The 19,183-nt window shown below is 42.1% G+C and overlaps 1 protein-coding gene across 18 annotated transcripts in view; it reads left to right on the forward strand.

The window, feature by feature from the left end:
- ank1a (ankyrin 1, erythrocytic a) overlaps positions 1-19,183 on the forward strand; it is a 68,727-nt gene that overhangs the window by 29,203 nt on the left and 20,341 nt on the right. For 9 of the 18 annotated variants that reach the window (XM_080764955.1, XM_080764970.1, XM_080764961.1 and 6 more), the window contains 27 exons: positions 1-56; positions 161-259; positions 1,074-1,271; positions 1,438-1,539; positions 1,834-1,932; positions 2,148-2,345; positions 2,614-2,712; positions 4,099-4,197; positions 4,788-4,886; positions 5,592-5,684; positions 5,834-5,906; positions 6,228-6,248; positions 8,289-8,385; positions 8,595-8,673; positions 9,219-9,343; positions 9,537-9,761; positions 9,872-10,026; positions 10,154-10,365; positions 14,224-14,428; positions 15,383-15,479; positions 15,659-15,887; positions 16,700-16,828; positions 16,953-17,072; positions 17,253-17,337; positions 17,595-17,669; positions 17,808-17,939; positions 18,264-18,416. The exon at positions 1-56 is cut by the window's left edge and continues 43 nt beyond it. In XM_080764955.1, the coding sequence (XP_080621081.1) occupies positions 1-56; positions 161-259; positions 1,074-1,271; positions 1,438-1,539; positions 1,834-1,932; positions 2,148-2,345; positions 2,614-2,712; positions 4,099-4,197; positions 4,788-4,886; positions 5,592-5,684; positions 5,834-5,906; positions 6,228-6,248; positions 8,289-8,385; positions 8,595-8,673; positions 9,219-9,343; positions 9,537-9,761; positions 9,872-10,026; positions 10,154-10,365; positions 14,224-14,428; positions 15,383-15,479; positions 15,659-15,887; positions 16,700-16,828; positions 16,953-17,072; positions 17,253-17,337; positions 17,595-17,669; positions 17,808-17,939; positions 18,264-18,416 (3,354 nt within the window). Of the gene's footprint in view, positions 57-160; positions 260-1,073; positions 1,272-1,437; positions 1,540-1,833; positions 1,933-2,147; positions 2,346-2,613; positions 2,713-4,098; positions 4,198-4,787; positions 4,887-5,591; positions 5,685-5,833; positions 5,907-6,227; positions 6,249-8,288; positions 8,386-8,594; positions 8,674-9,218; positions 9,344-9,536; positions 9,762-9,871; positions 10,027-10,153; positions 10,366-14,223; positions 14,429-15,382; positions 15,480-15,658; positions 15,888-16,699; positions 16,829-16,952; positions 17,073-17,252; positions 17,338-17,594; positions 17,670-17,807; positions 17,940-18,263; positions 18,417-18,623; positions 19,176-19,183 lie in introns of those variants that run through there. The other 9 variants (XM_080764963.1, XM_080764966.1, XM_080764965.1 and 6 more) reach the window with 9 other exon arrangements.

Consider the following 19,183-nt stretch of genomic DNA (forward strand, 5'->3'; position numbering starts at 1 on the left):
TCAAGATAGTGACGATCTTGCTGCAAAAGGGAGCGTCCCCGAGTGCCTCCAATGTGGTGAGTTCACAGCAAAAGGTTTATCACAGCTGTAGGAACCGCCTCTCTGTATATAATGAATACCCCTTATTTGAGTTGTTGTGTTTTTGTCTGAATGTGCTCAGAAAGTGGAGACTCCTCTCCATATGGCTTCTCGGGCGGGACACTGTGAGGTGGCAGAGTTCCTACTTGAGAATGCGGCACCAGTGGACGCAAAAGCTAAGGTAGAGATTTCGTTTCGACAAATTCACAGCACAGTTCACACCCATGCATGAACATGAACAACGCTCATACTTGAAGTATGGTATAAGTGAAGTATACAACACAGACTAGGAACAACCACATATCTGTCAAAACTGTCAATTGAAAACCTGTCATTTGGGCGTCCGGGTGGCACAAGTTCCTGCCCACCATAGTGGAGTCTGGGGTTTGATTCCTCCTTGAGGTTGGGAAGGAAGGTGGGGAGGGCAATCTTTTTGCTCTACTAGCGCCTCCTGCAGGGGGAAGAACTGGTGACTGCCTGAGACTGGTAAGTAGGGGGTTGGCAGTGACAGCGTCTGTACACATGGCAATGAATGAATGAATTGGTTTAGTTTCACACATGACAGAAAAAGGTACTCTGCAGTCTTTAGAACGGCATCTGGATGTTCATGAATCAAGCCTATACCAGAGAGGCTATATAAGCTCTTAGAAGGTAGCCTGAAACAGCCTAAACAAACAAATATAATTAGCGAGAAATTGGAAAAGCTAAAACTGTTGAAATCCAGTTGAAACGAAACCAAAACCACCTAATCCAGTAATTTATGAGCTGTCCTTGTTACAATTTATAATTTAGGCATTTAGCAGACGCTCTTAATCCAGAGCGATTTACATTAAGCAAGAACAAAAAAGCATGGGAATACATCACATAAAAACATTTATCATGAAACATGCGTAAGCTAAGAAAGTAACAGTGGAATATCTATATAATGAAACTATACATAAACTATACATATATACTACTATGCTATTGTTATTACTCTTCCTTCCCCTGACCAGGATGACCAGACACCACTGCATTGTGCATCTCGGATGGGCCACCACGAGCTGGTGAAGCTGCTATTGGAGCACAAAGCCAACCCCGACTCCACCACCACGGCAGGACATACTCCCCTGCACATTGCTGCCCGTGAGGGTCACGCAGACACAATACGCATCCTCCTGGAAATGGAGGCTCAACAAACCAAGATGACCAAGGTAAAACCTTACAGACATTCAGGTTATTTCCACGCTGTTTTATCTATAGGGCCATATTTTACCTGAATTAATGTCTACCGTTTATATGTATTTTGGACCATGTGCTCCCAAATTGTTAGTGTTCTCTTAATATCCTGCATGTCCATTCCCATTGGTGTCTCTGCAGAAAGGCTTCACCGCACTCCATGTGGCCTCCAAATATGGCAAAGTGGACGTGGCAGAGTTGTTGTTGGAGAGCGGCGCCAATCCTAATGCTGCCGGCAAGGTAGTAGTAAAAGTGTAGTGAGGCTTAAAGGACACATCTGTGTGGGATAAAAGGGTGTAGAGATGAAAGTGTGCTGTGATAAACAAACCTTTGCTGCACAGTGCACGTGTAGAGATGAAAGTGTGCTGTGATAAACAAACCTTTGCTGCACAGTGCACGTGTAGAGATGAAAGTGTGCTGTGATAAACAAACCTTTGCTGCACAGTGCACGTGTAGAGATGAAAGTGTGCTGTGATAAACAAACCTTTGCTGCACAGTGCAAATGGTGTAGTAATGTGTACCACTTTTACTCTCCAGAATGGTCTGACTCCGCTACATGTTGCTGTGCATCACAATAACTTGGATGTCGTTAACCTGCTGGTCAGCAAGGGAGGCTCTCCACACAGTGCAGCCAGAGTAAGAGAGTCCCCAAAAACCCGCACGCACGCACGCATGCATGCACACACAGACACACACACAGACAGTTGCTGAAAAGCCATTTTCTGTTCACAAATAGGGCACGTTAAGCTCCTCACTGCAGCTCTCCCTTGTCTCTCTGTAGTCATGCATATGCGCATTGTACAACATACTGTATTATGTGTTGATAAGTGCAACCTATATCTGTGTTTCAGAATGGCTACACTCCACTACACATAGCATCCAAGCAGAACCAAGTGGAAGTGGCCAACAGTCTGCTGCAGTACGGAGCTTCAGCCAATGCCGAGTCCCTCCAGGGGGTCACGCCTCTACACCTGGCCTCACAGGAGGGCCGGCCCGACATGGTCACCCTGCTCATCTCCAAACAGGCCAACGTCAACCTGGGCAACAAGGCAAGCACTCTAGAGATGATGCAGGGGTTGACTTTCTTTGTTGATTTGGTGATTTAAGTAAACATAATTAAAACGTGATTTTTGTCCTGGCTCACGTTCAAGTTCAAGGTTTTGCGGAAATGATAAATGCCGGAAAGAATTGCGGCAATTCCGGCATGCACCCATATTTTGGCGTACGCCGCGTTTATAAATGAGGGCCATTATATCTGTGAAATGATCTTTACTTTGGGCTGTGTTTTTACGTATTTGTCCGTTTTGCCCCCTCCAGAGTGGACTGACCCCACTCCACCTGGTGGCACAGGAAGGTCATGTTGGCATTGCTGACATCTTGATGAAGCAAGGAGCCTCAGTCTACGCTGCTACACGGGTATGGCCTCTTTAACAAGCATGTTTTGGGAAAGATTACTTACTGTCAGAGTTACTTTAATCTGTCATGTGGAATAATGTGGAACTTGTACAAGACTAAGCAACACTGCAATTGCAATTGTATGGTTTCCAGCAGAGACTTCTGTCAGTTTGGTGCCATCGCAGACAGACCTGGCATGTGTGTCTTATACCAGTGGTTCCCAAAGTGTGGTCCGGGGACCACCAGGGGTCCGTAAGGGAGTTCCAGGGGGTCTCCAGCTAAATGACAGTTTGGAACCAAATGGACCCTTGTGGGTCTGTAACTCTGAGAATGTACAAATGGAACCAAACGGACCCTAATGGGTTCGTTTGGTTCCATTTGTACACTCTCAGAGTTAAATTAACATTCATTTTACAATATAAATTGGGGGTCCCAGTCCCAGAGATTGAAATGCCATTAAATGGGGGTCCGTAGACTAATGCATGTCAAACTGGGGGTCCTTTTTGAAAGGAAGACCTCCTCACACTCGACTTACTAATAACAACAGGTGCATCGGCGACAAAGCAGCAGACTGCAGACACGTACAGAAGGTCCTTTCGACCTTCCTCAGGCATCAATGCCCGAGGAAGGTCGAAGGACCGAAACGTTGCATATTGGACAATACAAAAACTCTTGAACCAGCAAGTGACAGTGTGCGGTTCTCCCTCCTTCTCTACAAAACTGGGGGTCCTTCAAATGAAACGGGTTGAGAATCACTTCTAGAGCCGTGAAAATCTTCTCTTATGGGGGTCCTTGGCATATCTTTTCAAATGGGGGTCCGTGGGATAATTAGGGGGTCCTTGACATGAAAATGTTTGGGAACCACTGTCTTATACAGTATGATCCTGAGGTGTAACCCGTTGAATGACAATTTCAGAAAATTGAAAAACCACAAATATCTGTCTGACTGCAGGTCTGAGGAGGATGCACAAATTCTTTGTGTTTTGGGGATTGTATGTATCAGCTATGTATCACCTTCCCTGATTAGCCAACCCGACCCGTCGGCTTAACCGATTGGCTGCATAGCCAATATATGTGGCAGTGTATGCAATGGAACAGAAACTAGGCAAAGCCATATTATGGAAGAATGTGATGTTGCTAGAGGAGAATAGGTGGAATATGTAATTATGTACTGCAGTCGCTACTAAAGGGAAAGAAATAGCATGGTGGATGAGCTGAGAGAGGTGTGAGTTGAGGTGACTTAATAACATCATAATTTTTATATATATACGTTTTTGAGAAATTGTGAGAAGGAGGCACTCAAATAAACAGAAGGATAAAACTCTAGTGGCGTCACGAAGCAAAACGTGGTGCATGTTAGCAGCCCTAAAATGGTTACTTTTGTCTTCTGTGCTCATTTGTGTCTAGATGGGCTACACTCCTCTCCATGTAGCATGTCACTATGGCAACATCAAAATGGTGAAGTTCCTCCTGACGCAACAGGCCAACGTCAACAGCAAAACTAGAGTGAGTCTCTCCCACTTCATGAATGTATGTACAGTAGAGTCTGGCAGTTACACAGTCAAATATTAGTCTATGAGAGTCCACAAGGGATACCAAATTGACATGTAATGGTACAAGTCATATGGTACAACTGTAAGGGTACATTTGTACACTCAGGATTACAAATGGGTCAATTCATTTTTACTGCTAAGGCCCCAAACTACAGACATGCATAGTGATTCACTGAAATGAAAAATAATTTAATAATGTATTACCTTAAAACGTTTTTCATTTGATAGGAGAAATGGTGGTCTGCAAAGGTAATTTTAGACGACACCGAAATAATAATTATGAAATATTGAAACACATTTGTAGCTGTAGAAGAAGGATATGACACTGACAATTTAAGCCTTTTATTTAGGTGCTAGTATAAAAAGAAATGTCTAACGTTTCGACCTATACATATAGATATAAGTGTATATTTGTACGTCTTTAAATGTTCTGATTAATTGAAAATTGAGGACCCTGTCTTTTCATGGTCCTCGTAGCAGTTTTTGTATTGACTTTTGTATTGACTAATAAATATTATAAACATACCCCCTTTTCCCTTCCAGGTTGGTTACACTCCCCTGCATCAGGCAGCTCAGCAGGGACACACAGACATTGTGACTTTACTTCTGAAACATGCAGCTGAGCCCAATGAGATCTCAACAGTGAGTAACTATGTATAACCCAGTAAATGTGGGAATGTCTAGATTTCGTTTCTAGCAGACTGGGGAATGTGGATTAAATAAAGCTCTAAGCACGGTGACACTGGATGACATGACACTCACTGACACCCACAAGAGAGTGGTCTGTCAGAATGCTCTGAGGCAGTCACAGCTTCAATTGGATGGGCCGTAGAGATTTGGAGAGCTCATTTGGATACACTCTCAGCTAAATAGAGAATGGTTTTATATGCAATACTTTATACATCGAGAATGTAAGACGTGGTGGAAGGAATTTTATCAGCTATTTCAAAAAACATGCATTTTTTTTTTGAGTGGTGCTAACAGTAACCACACTTATACGCAGTAATGTGTGTCCCTCTGTATGTACTGTATGTATGTATGTCTAAGCATGGAAATACCGTTATTTACAAGTGTCACTGGTGCGCACCCTAACACGCACACACGCACGCACACACACACACACACACACACACACACACACACACACACACACACACACACACACACACACGGACACACACGGACACACGCACACACACACACACACACACACACACACACACACACACACACACACACACACACACACACACACACACGTACAAGTAAAGTACAGTACCACTCAGTTCAGACGGGTCTGATTTTTTTGTAAAATGATTGCTCCTCTCACTTGTCTTTGTGTGATAGAATGGTATATCAGCCTTGGGCATCGCTAAGAGGTTGGGGTACATATCTGTTATTGATGTCCTGAAGCTGGTCACAGAGGAGACGGTGTCAATGGTGAGAAGTTCTGCCGCTGTGTGCAGTCTTAACACTCCAATGGCATTTATTGTAGAATATGATAATCATACTACTATCATACTAGTACTGATACACAATCAACCAATGCATTACCTTATACCTCTCTCTTACTCTTTGTGCGCCCTCAGACTACGACAGAGAAGCATCGTATGAGTTTCCCAGAAACAGTGGATGAGATATTAGATGTATCCGAGGATGAAGGTAAAACTCACACACACACACACACACACACACACACACACACACACACACACACACACACACACACACACACACACACACACACACACACACACGTGCTCGCTGTATTTGTGTATGTGTATGAGATATTCTGTGAAATGCCCATTATGCCAAACAATGTATTTTTTTGAGAAGTACATTTCTTGAATTCTTGCTGCACCTTATTTTGCTTTCAGTTTATGAGGCTTAATTCATGATATTTGAACTGAACACATAAGCCATCTATGTGTGCAGAGCCTCCTAAACGAGTCCTTTTTTGCCTTTCACTTCCCTTTTTTGTAGGAATTGCACAGCTAACCATAGGTATGACGGTCTCCTTCTCTCTTCTCTGTGCGGTGCTTATAGGTCGTAATGATTTGTCTGGCTCCATTTCAAGCTCTCCCTAGTCTACATCTTTGTCTGTCTGTCTGTCTGTCTGTCTGTCTGTCTGTCTGTCTGTCTGTCTGTCTGTCTGTCTGTCTGTCTGTCTGTCTGTCTGTCTGTCTGTGTCTCCTTCTCTCTCTCTCTCCTCTCTCTCTCTGGTGGCGCTCACTGTGAAAGTGGCTCTGGTTTCTCATTGGCATGCACCGACAGCACTCGTGTCTGTCCGCTCAATGACATCCTCATTACTACACTAACTGTAGATATATTTTTTTCCTCCATGTTACTGAGACTGGCAACAGGACTGTCGTTCTCAGTAATGTTTTCCCTCCATGTTACTGAGACTGGCAACAGGACTGTCGTTCCCAGTAATGTTTTCCCTCCATGTTACTGAGACTGGCAACAGGACTGTCGTTCCCAGTAATGTTTTCCCTCCATGTTACTGAGACTGGCAACAGGACTGTCGTTCCCAGTAATGCTTTCCCTCCATGTTACTGAGACTGGCAACAGGACTGTCGTTCCCAGTCATGTTTTCCCATCAGTGACCTTCACAATCTTCACCAAGAGAAAACCTGTGTTGTTGGGTCCACACTTGAGACTTTTACGCTTAATCTTACGACCCTTTTGAAAGGGTTGTGAGAAGAGGTATAAATTAATAAAACCATGACTTTAAAGAAAATTAACTTAAAGACAGGCTTCTTTGGTAAAACAAAAATGCAAATGTTCCAAAGCTGCTCTGTATCAGCAGTGTTCACACTGCCTGGTATGTTGTCATTGCTTTGATGTGTGCAATAGGTATGTGTATCCATTGTGTTGTGGATCATCTTCTGCATCAGTTTAGGAGTGCATGTCTCATTTGTTCTAGTTTGTGCGTGTGTGTAGGGGGGGGGGGGGGGGGGGGGGGGGTGAATTGTTTCTTATCAATGGGCAAAACTATTAAAATGCACACCCTTGTGACAATAATGTCACACCTTGGTATATTTAAGCCTCTGATAATTTAACTGACAGATTGTCGCCGTTGAGCTAAACTTAGAAAGTAGACTAGTTGCTGTCTTATAGGCACATCTCACACCCGGAAGGGTGAAACTATAGTGGTACATTCGTCTTACCCAGACACACACCCACATACGTGATAAAACACTCCATACTCCACAAGAGAGTTTGACTGCACACAGGCTATGCTAACTCTTCTCACGCTGATACTGTACATTCACAAATTCTCAACAGTTTTGTTTCTTTTGAGGGGGTAAGTAAAGGGTATACAACACAGTCTGGGTATATCTATACATCATTTACTAGCAAGACAGCCAAATTAGTAGAGTAAGATGAATAGAGTAAACTCTTGAGACAAGAGCAAATGCTGTTTTGTTTTGATTATTTTGGTTTAGTTTTGTCAATTTCTGATGTTTTGGGGTATTTTGTGTGTGTGTGTGTGTGTGTGTGTGTGTGTGTGTGTGTGTGTGTGTGTGTGTGTGTGTGTGTGTGAGTGTGTGTGTGTGTGTGTGTGTGCATGTATATTAATTAGAAAACTTTATGTATTTATTTGTATTTATCTTCATGACGCACACTTATGAATGACTATGAGTCTACTGCTGTTCACCTATACACAATGTTATATTCTCTGACTGGACTTTTTGTGTTACTCTATATTTCGTATGTTTAACTGTACAGTGAAGTGAATATAGTGGTCTACTCTAGTGCCTTCTCCACTTCTCCATGTCTAAATGTCCATCTGTTTTGGAAGTCTGTATATTATGTAGCCAATATTGGATGTTTTGCCATTGACCTCACCATATGTAGCATTGTCACTAATCGCTAAGCTCGGCAACAGCCATAACTCCTTAAATATTAAAAGTCTAACTGTTCTAACAGCTTATTAACACTGCTTGTTGTTCTGTTTTTTTTTTCTCCTCCTCTCCCTCTTGCTGTTTCACCAACCTGACCACGCTCTGTTCGCTCTCTTTGGCATGTTGTTCTCTGAAGGAGAGGAGATGTTGGGGACGGAAGGGGCCAGGTACATGAAGACGGATGACATGAAAGACCATGATGACGATTTCCTCTCCCCCAAGAAATCACTGGAGTACGAGAGAGGCTAAGGGGGCAGGGCGGGGAGCAGGGGGAGAGTTATTAACATAATATACTACATAATATAACAACTACTAGACGGACAGATTGAAATGACACCATAGACGGATGGGATGAGGAAGACTAGGTTGAGGGGGGTGTGGAAATATCAAGACAGTCTATTGTTTTTCACTTGTTTTATTGTTTAATTTTTTCCCCCGACAGGAACTATTCCCCATCCATTCCCAGGATCCCCTGTGTCTCTCCAGAGACCGTTATATTGCAGGAGCATGCGGTGGATCAGGTAGAACAACTTGTTCCCAAACCTTTTCGCTCGTGAACCAACCGATACATTTGGTGTCTGCCAGGGACCCAAACTAGCCCTTTATCAAAAAGAGTTAAAATTGCCTATACAAGCTCATAAGTAATAACGCATCACAACGTGTCACATCGCAACGCAATGTGACACATTGTGGCGCTTGTAGAAATTGCATCCATATGGGTTGCGTATCAATATATTATTATTTGTATACGGTTTTGGTAGATAGAAAAAATATATATAAAAACAACTACGGTATACTTCAACGTATTTTACATGATACAATTATTTTTATTAGTGCGGTCTGCCTCAAAAACAATAATGTTCCAAATGTAGTTGCTTTTGTCTTCAATGCCTAACCTGAAATGCTTTACAAAATTTGTCCAACAAATGTATGATAAAGGTATAATTAGATTTTGTTTTAAATATATCACTTTTGGGGCAACAACAGCAAACAACCTAAAATGTTGCTTAGGTTTTTACATTGGCCATTGCCATAAACAACAAGACCTTCTTTCCGTCTCTCTTAGCAACACACTCCACTTCCACTACCAAAGGAATATGATGATGACTCCTTGATCCCCAGCAGCCCAGCAACAGAGACATCGGATAATGTCAGCCCGGTGGCCAGTCCCATACACACAGGGTCAGAACAGTAAATATGCAGCCCATCCATTTCTTAACCTACATTCACCCTAGCGGCCCACTTTTGGCCATATAGTTACGAAATAATTGAAGAATTGCACAAAAGAAATGAACAGATCTATAAACTCAGTGATTCGCGCTGTGACACATTGTCAGCTTGTTTGTGATGAGCTTTGTATGAGCATGAGCTTGGCCTGTTCTAGGTTCCTGGTCAGTTTCATGGTAGATGCTCGTGGTGGCTCCATGAGAGGCAGCAGACACAACGGGCTCCGTGTCATTATACCTCCGCGAACATGTGCCGCCCCCACCCGCATCACCTGCCGCCTGGTCAAGCCCCAGAAATTGACCACCCCACCCCCACTTGTTGAAGGAGAAGGACTGGCCAGCAGAATCATCTCCTTGGGACCAGCCAGCATGCAGTTCCTGGGGTGAGAATATTGTTTAAACTCCCAATCCTCTGTTGAGGTGCAAATAGCATAATGAAAACAATTTTTTCACATGCTCATGCTCATGCACAACCTGTGTGTCCGTGCATCAGACCGGTCATCGTTGAGATCCCGCACTTCGCTGCTCTGGGTCGTGGAGACCGCGAGCTAGTGGTGCTGAGGAGTGAGAACGGCTCCGTCTGGAAGGAACACCGTAATCGCTATGGTGACGATGTGCTAGAGACCATCCTCAATGGAATGGATGAGGGTAAGGAGACGAATGTATTGTGACACATTTGTCTGACATTTTCTGACACTACAACTGACCTCATTGAGACAGTGACCATTTTGCTCTTATATCTTACATCACCCTGATGAGATTTCTAACCTTTCAGAACTGGAGAGTCAGGAGGAGCTTGGGAAGAAACGTATCCGTCGCATCATCTCCACCGACTTCCCGCTGTACTTTGCGGTCGTGTCACGTGTCCAGCAGGAGAGTGACCTGATCGGACCGGAGGGAGGCTCGCTGACGAGCAAGCTGGTGCCCATGGTGCAGGCCTCTTTTCCTGAGACAGCGGTCACCAAACGCGTCCGCCTGGGACTGCAGGTGAGATGGGAGGATGAGGAGGAGGAGGAAGGAGAAGGAAAAATCCTTAATACCTGAAAACATGTTCGGTGTACTTAAAGATGGAGTGCCGTGATTTTTTTCCACCCTAAAACATGATCATCAGGTCTTATTGTTATAAAAGGAGGTATAATTCTTTCAAAAAAGTGTACAGTATTTGTTAAAATGTTGTTTTTATGTGGGCACGCCCACCAGTTCATTAAGTATGCCTGGTTTGCCTGGTGGGTGGTGATGGGTGGTGATCCACCTGAACTGAAGCCGCACCCACAGCTGTAGTTGTATGATAAAGGGGGAGGGGTTAGGGGAGGGGCTGATAATGTGTCTATATTACTGTTTATTTCATTGGCCCGTTTGACTGTCAAGGGTTCAGCCTCCAGGAAGAAACCCTAAATACAAATTTAATACACCATTGCACATAAAAACGACTCCAGGGTGTCTAATGAAGTACTGTCAACTTATAGACACATGAAAAACTGGAAAAATACAAAAATTGTAGCACTCCATCTTTAAGTTGAGCTGTGGGCAGCTTGGTTGCGTTAGGATTTATTTTATTTTTTCTTTGCATTTTTAAGAATTATTTTCTGGACCTTTTTGTTTTGTATTTCACATAATGTTTTGTGTTCATCCGACACCATTTTCACATGTTTTGGTTTTACAAATATCAGTTTTTAATTAATTATTTTCCGATATCTTTTTTTCTGATTCAGTGAAATCATTTTTTTATCATGTTTTTCAGTTTTTTTTTTTTTTTTTTTAATACTGTTTTTATTAGGCATTTTTGTTCGACAATTTCAGATTAGATAATGATAAGTAATTCAGTTAAATAAAAATGAAAAAAATAACAGGCAATGTAAATGTTCCACATACAGTATAACAAAAAAACATAAGTGTGATAAACATGAAAAAACAAAAAACAGTTAAACAATGACAAGTGTGAACAGACATGTTTTTCAGTTTAAGCATGTTTTATAATTTCCCAGGATAATTGGTGGACTGGACATATGGAATTATAAGGCTTCATTTTCCTGCAGTTATGTTGAGATAATGACCATTTCCACATTATCCCACATACTGTAGCAAAACTGATACAGTAAAGGCACTTAATAATGAACTTAGGTAACTTACCAGGGCAAATATCCCAACTCGATTTTGTAAGCTGGCTAAACCAATAAGAATCATATAAGGATCCAACTAAGGGTGAAATTATGAATTGAACAGACAATTAATTCAATTCCAGTTTAGTAATTGTATAATGATATGACCCAATCATATATCATGTAAAACGTAAGTTTAGTAATTGTATAATGATATGACCCAATCATATATCATGTAAAACGTAGTTTTTTCTAATTACAAGAGAATCCAATCGGAAATGCTTCTCTTTGTTGCATATGATAATTTGAAAAGTTATGTTTTTGAATGCTGGGTAAACACCAATCAATTTCTTTATTACACTATCTTATTCTCATTTTATGGTCTACTTGATAGCATAGATTAGTTGACTATTTGGGAAAAGAAAATATGAGGGTGAGGTCGCGTGCATGCATCCGCCTGGGCGGGCAGACTGCTGGGCAAGCTCTGGCGCTTTGGCATGGGGGTCCGATCAACGTGGAACGTCAGAACAGGTCAGCTCCATATATCGAGATCGAAGGGTGGCAGTGGGGGCAGTGCAGTGTACAGGGTTTGATGAGGTCTGGCCATATGGATCGTGTCTTGAGTCTACAGGGTTTTATGAGGTCAGATCAACATATGGAATGTCAGAACAGGTCAGCTCCATATATGGAGATCTAACGTTGGCAGCGGGGGCAGTGTCTTGAGTGTACAGGGTTTGATGAGGGCCCAGGTTAGCGCGGCTGCACTAATAACTCTGGGGAGGGCCTGGCTAGAGGGAATGGACAGGTCAAAAGATCGAAGAGGAAGGACCGGTGGGAAAGGATCAACATATAGATTGTCATAACAGGTCAGCTCCATATATGGAGATCTAAAGGTTTGAGGTTTGAGGTCAGATGTGGAATTGCTGGCCGGCTCCATATACCGTATGCAGATCTAGGTGATGATCCAGTCTTCCCCATGTATGGCTATCCAGGGTTTGATAAAGTCATTGTCTTCATATATGGAGATGGATATATATGGAGCGTGTCACAAGGTGTGATAGACTGACGGCCATATATGGTGGTGTCACGAGGCATGATGTCACGAGGCGTAATGGACTGACAACCATATATGGAGGCGCGTGATGTCACGAGGCGTAATGGACTGACAACCATATATGGAGGAGTGACCTGAATGACGGACGGATAGGTTTTGCAGGTTTTTACCTACCGTCGCAATAAAACAAAATCTTGTGAACAAATATTGTTTTGATGAAAGTGTACAACCTCATAATTTCAAGGTCATATGCAATACATTTTAAGGGCATAAAATATATGTAAACGTCACTTGAATGGGGAGCACAGGATAAATATAAATGGACCTTCAGTTTTATATTTAAATATATGTTTAAAAAATATTATATAATATATTATATTATTTCAACAGCTGTCTTTCAGTTGAATGTAGACATAGCTCTATTTATAGCTTTATAAGTCATATATTCCATGCATGGCGCATTGATTGCAAACATATAGTACTATGCTCTCAACTTTCAAAGCTAAATACAGTGACAGTTAAACTGAATGTAAATAAAGATAAATAGATATGGTTATAATTATCTTTATTCCCTCATGGCTTCCCCCTGTCCTGTTACATTATATTGTATTATTACTTGCGCAAGCAGAGCGTGCAAGTAATCATTTCGCTTGGTCTCTTCAAAGTGAAGCTTTCAGGAAAGTGAAGCAACTACATACTCTGTATGTAGTTGTAATGTGATTTGTAATTTGTAAATCTGTGCCTGGTCTGCTGGGATTACACAGCTGACCATTTCTCTTACGTCATCACTGAGATACAAATCCAACTACAGATTTCGGAAGTATTTTAGATCATGTATATTTCAACAAATTTGAAAGTATTATTACAGAAATTGAAGTTAGAGACACATATTACTCTGATCATGATTTAGTATTAATATCACTATAGTACAAAATGAAATACATTTAAAACAATTGACAATTTACAATAAGTAATAAAATAATTATACTGTATAATATATTTTAATTCAGTTTATATACCTTTTCTTTTTCATCACATATCAATGATTCATTTTTCTGTAAAAAAGTAGTTAGGTAGCAAATAGTTACACGTAATGATTATACATTTCAAACGTTCCTTCACAGAGATACTGAGATGTGATTGTTTCCAGCGGTCGAAAGTACTTGCGCGCTCTGCTTGCGCACTAGTAGGCCATTTATGGCCTACTAGTGTGCAACAAGCAAGTATGCACTCGGCAGAGTGCAGTTCTAGTTTTATCTATGTTCTACATTAGATGTGCTTATACAAATTTTATTACATTAACATGTTTATTGTGTCTGCTTGTTTTGTAATAGAATTATAACACTTTTTGTTACATTTACAATAAACACATCTAAAAAAAAGAAGCTATTTGTGTTGAAATTATCTTTTAGATAGATTGTATAGCACATTCTATTCACTATGGAACTCTTTCTCTCCCATTTGGTTGTCCTTTCTTCATCTTTTTTTACTCTTCCGTTGTGTATGTCCGATGGGACATACACATCCCACCATCTCCTGTTCTCACTTCTTTACCAAACTTTGTGTCTGTCAACATTCTATCCCTTGGCCTGTCTCTCTTCTGTCTATCTTCACCACCACCGCCACATCATCATCATCATGATATGATTATATGTCATGCACTCCCTTCCCCAAAATGTCTTCTGCCCTCAGGCTCAGCCAGTTCCAGATGAGCTGGTTGCCAAGTTGCTGGGTAACCAGGCAAACTTTAGCCCTGTGGTGACGGTTGAGCCTAGACGACGCAAGTTTCACCGGCCCATCGGCCTTCGCATCCCCCTACCTCCATCCTGGAAGGAGAGCCCCCGAGACTCTGGGGAAGGGGACACAACCAGTCTACGTTTGCTTTGCTCCGTCATAGGTACTGTGCACTGGGGCTGTGTGTAAAAAGAGGGATCTGATTAACTCAACAGTGTAATTCTTTGAGACACACATACAAGTTTGGTAGCGTGTACAAATCGGCCATTGTCTTGGAAGTGCAAACAACACAGGTATTAGCGTTGCGTTTGTGAGTATATAATGTTAAATACACGGTAGATATATTTTTCTGTCCTACAGTGTTTTTCAAGTTCACAAGCCATGAAAAGGAGCCAAATCCATACAAGAAACACCTCCAACTCTTTTGCAACACACGCATATGACAATTGATTCCCTTTTTCTTTCCTGAGAGTGAAGATTTATGTATCAAAAGAATCGCTTTACTATCGTGAAACTTGTCAGTTTGCAAAAAAAATACATTTGTCTTTCATTCCAGGACATGTCGGCATAAAAAGCATGCTCCATAAATCAAGCGCAACCTCTCACCGGAAATAACGGATTTCCATGTGTCCCTATTTTGGGCATGTCACGCAAATATCGTTTAGGCCTATATCGTCTCTGTCGGACAGAAACCTTGTACATCCAAAACCGTTACTTTTCAGGAAATGGAAAAAATAATCTGTGTTTCACTGGATCCAATGTAGTTATTATTTAGTCACAAATCTCTGGTTCTTTATACTTAACCACTTACACTTTCACTTAAAAAACCCCAACATAAAATAGCAAAAAATAGCCAATCTACAAGCTCACACGTGAGCTTGTAGATTTAGCTAATTTCGCGTGACACTGCAGTATGACGAAGTTTCTGCCCGACAGCAACAATATGCTTAATTTATACTCGTCTTACGACAGTGTCGTGCGGCGAAAATAGCAGATCTACAAGTTCACAACGTGTCGTATGGCGATGCGTTGTGAGCTTGTAGATCACCTATTTTCGGCATACAACGGTGTCAGGCTTAGGTGGTTAACCAATATGTCCCTCCTGCTTGCGCCACAGGTGGCACAGCTCCAGCCCAATGGGAGGACATCACTGGAACCACAAAGCTCATGTATGCCAATGACTGTGCCAGTTTCACAACCAATGTGTCAGCAAGGTAGGTCAAAGGACCTACAGTACACCTGTCTTATATCTATATATTTATTTAGGTGTATTACCAAGCGTTTGACATTTCCCAAACAGCAGCTAGGATATAGCTATTTCCTGACAAGTTCAAAAACTCAAAATGTAGTTTTATGTGTGATGGTTAAAACACGTATTGTTATTTCCTCTCAGATTCTGGCTGGCAGACTGTCCGCGAACAGCCGAGGCGGTTTCTTTTGCTGACCTGCTCTACAGGGAGCTGTCGGCTGTACCCTACATGGCCAAGTTTGTGGTGTTTGCTAAGATGAATGAGGTCCGAGAGGGCCGCCTACGCTGCTATTGCATGACCGATGACAAGATGGACAAAACCCTGGAACAACATGAGAACTTCACAGAGGTGGCTCGAAGCAGAGACATAGAGGTCAGTAGGCAGGCAGAAATACAGTGTAGTTACGAAACAAGTATAAAACAAAGTGGTTAATCAGAATAATCTATTTTGTCGATGGTGAAAAATCTACAAAGTGTATTGTGTCAATTCATTGACATTATGAGAAAATGAAATGGCAATATTCAAAATATCGGTTTCAATATATTTTCAGTAAATTGCCCAGCACTAAATTGAAATGAAAGCATCCAGCTGCACTGAATGGGTTTACAGACCAATCCTCAATTCTAATCCTGATGTCTGTAAAGAAACTAGGCCTATAGGCAGCAATGTATGTTTTTTTTTGTTTCGTTTTTTTAGCTTAGTCAGCTGCACTGGCTGAAAAGGAACACAATATGGAGTGACAGAAGGATAGACATTACAGAGAAGTGGTTGTGATGGAAAGGCTGCAAGTTGAAATCCTAGAACAGCTGAGAAACATTTGCCAGGGAAACTCTCCTTCTTCGCCAACTGTTTCCCATGGTGCCCATGCAACAAGCCATGTGACCCCTTGTAGTGCTGCTCAAGGGCCAGCAGTGAAGAATATATTTCCTCAGAAGAATATAGGTTTAAAATTCCCACTGTATATAGCTTCATCTTTATACAATTTCCTGTTCAAACCAACACCTAAGAAGATTGATGTCACTGATGTCCATTGCTGTGGACATCTGTGATAAGGACACCTAATGTTATTATTTATTTAGTTTAGATTCGGAATCGTGAATGTTTCTCACACTATTGCTTCCTGCCGGAGCCATTTTGTGCTGTCCGTCCTCCACATTGGTTGATGCCAGTATCGCCCTCTACAGGTGATGGAGGGTATGCCACTTCACCTGGAATGTTCGGGGAACCTTGTGCCGGTGAGGAAGGCCACCCAGCAGCCTCGCTGCTTCAGCTTCCAGGCTTTCAAAGATAACCGGCTCCCTGTCTCTGTCAAGGTGTTGTTCACATTAGACCTCACAACTAATTCCCCCTGTGTCTGAGGCTTAATAATGCCCAGCACCCACCCCTGATGAGTGTGTGTACTCGAGCATGCTTCTGCTGTTTGTTTGTCAAATTAAGGTGAGAGACAGCAGTAAGGATCCGACTGGATTCCTGTCTTTCCTGCGCAAGTCCACCAAGTATGAAGACAGTCAACATGTGCTCTGTAACCTCAACATCACCATGCCTCCGTGTATCAAGGTAAGGTATCTTTGTAACCTCAACATCACCATGCCTCCGTGTATGAAGGTAAGGTATCTTTGTAACCTCAACATCACCATGCCTCCGTGTATCAAGGTACCGACCTAGTCAAACACATGATGATGTTGCATCTCGAGTTCCTTGAGGAGACAGATTTCAGTGCTTGCTTGTGTTTGGCAGATTGTAGGGAGTGAAGACAGGAGGCGAACACTGACACCGCTTGCCCTAAGGGAAAGATACAGTGCCCTGAATGAGCCTGCTATGGGTATGAGACTCTCCCAACTGAAAATGCCTGCACATGCTTATTTGCTTATGATGTCATCTATAGCTAGACAATAAGTACAATGCCTGTTTTGTTTTTCCTTTAAAGTTGCACGTTTCTAATCTTACTACTGTATATACACATCTGTCCAGAGCAGCACTACAGCATTTAAGATCCTATGTGCCTCATGCAGTGAAAATCACTACTTTGATTGTATTGTCTCAAAATGTTGAAGCTCAGTTGTGGTCTGGTTTCTGCAGCATCAATGAGTGCCATGGAAAGGACAGAGTTGAAAATGGCTTTGATTGCAGAACAGTTGGGGCTGAGCTGGGCTGGTGAGTGAGCGAGCGTGTGTGCGTGTGTGCGTGCATGTGTGTTTTCCAAACATGGTCCAGAATATTGCAAAATATAAAATTATTTGTATAATTCCCTCTGTTGCTAAACCTTACCCTTCCGTATCCCTGTCTAAACAGAGTTGGCACGAGAGCTTCAGTTTAGCGTTGATGACATCAACAAGATCCGTGTGGAGAATCCTAACTCACTGCTGGAGCAGAGCTCTACGCTGCTCAACCTCTGGGCTACTCGTGAAGGAAAGAGGGCAAAGAGTCAGTATAAGAGATGTGAGATTGTTCTAAACTCCATTTGACCTCCCATATCCTCCCTGATCATCATCAAGTTAAAGTCATATGTATAACTTTAACAAGTCCATGATGTCTTTTTTTGTGTCCCCTTAATGGTAATGCTATTTATCCTCGGATACCCCAACTTTTTTCTCAGTTTTGGTACGGACCCTGCTTCTTTGTCTTGCCGTGCCTCCCCCCCCTCTGTCCACGTCTGCCCGGCCCCCTCTCTCTTCCATCTCCTCTCTCACCATCTCTCTTTCTCTCTTCTTTCTCTATTCCATCTGTCTCCATGTTTCTTCATCACAGTGGAGAGCTTGTACGTGGCTTTAAAGAGCATCGACCGTATGGATATAGTCAGCATGTTGGAGGGCCAGCCTCCTCAGGTTGGGAGACAAGGCCGTGAGCCTAGCAGACGCAGACACAATGACAGAGACCACCTGTCCCCCGGCATCACCAATGGTAAGTGCCCCCGTCCTCCCAAAATGCAGCCCTTTTTTGCATACTCTTTGTATGAGTCCCACCCTTCCAGTACAAACGTTCCGTCTCCCCAAATGCATACCGTGGATGGTTTTGCTCTGTATTTATCTCTCTTTTTTTTTGCCTGTTGCTCCTGTTATGTATTCTTCATAAACACAGTTCTGTACAAACACTGACACAAATCTACAGGTTTTTACCCCTTCAACCTGGAGAGAGACTCAGGACACTCCTACAAATGCCTCTGTTGTACTTCCATGATGTGTTTATTCACTGGGTGGTTGTTTGAGACAAATACAGTGAAATAATAAACAGAAAACCTTTAAAGTTGTCAATGAGGCTAAGATCTTACTGATGTAAAGACAGGTCAGATTTGACACTGTCAAAGAATCAGTCAGATTAATTACTTCTTTTTGAACATCCACTAAAACCACAAAGTCCATTTTATCTTTTATACGTCATAACCTATTGTAATGCACCATTTTAATTAATATTTAATACAGGAATATGTTTTTCATCAATTATTTGAAAAGTAATTGATATGGTAATTGATGTGGTAAACATTTCAGTATGTTATATGGACTGTAGAATGACTCATAAAATGACTCATAAAATGAATCATTGCCATACATGATATGAATCTGCCTTTAGCGTTAAGTGTACCCTAACTGGCGCTCACACCAGTTGTCAGAACTCAGTCTTTTACTCCTTTACCTCATGGTTTCCTTCACCACATGCATAACATACATCTG

Source organism: Protomyctophum bolini (genome assembly GCF_963924005.1).
Source record: "Protomyctophum bolini genome assembly, chromosome: 6".
Classification (NCBI taxonomy): domain Eukaryota; kingdom Metazoa; phylum Chordata; class Actinopteri; order Myctophiformes; family Myctophidae; genus Protomyctophum; species Protomyctophum bolini.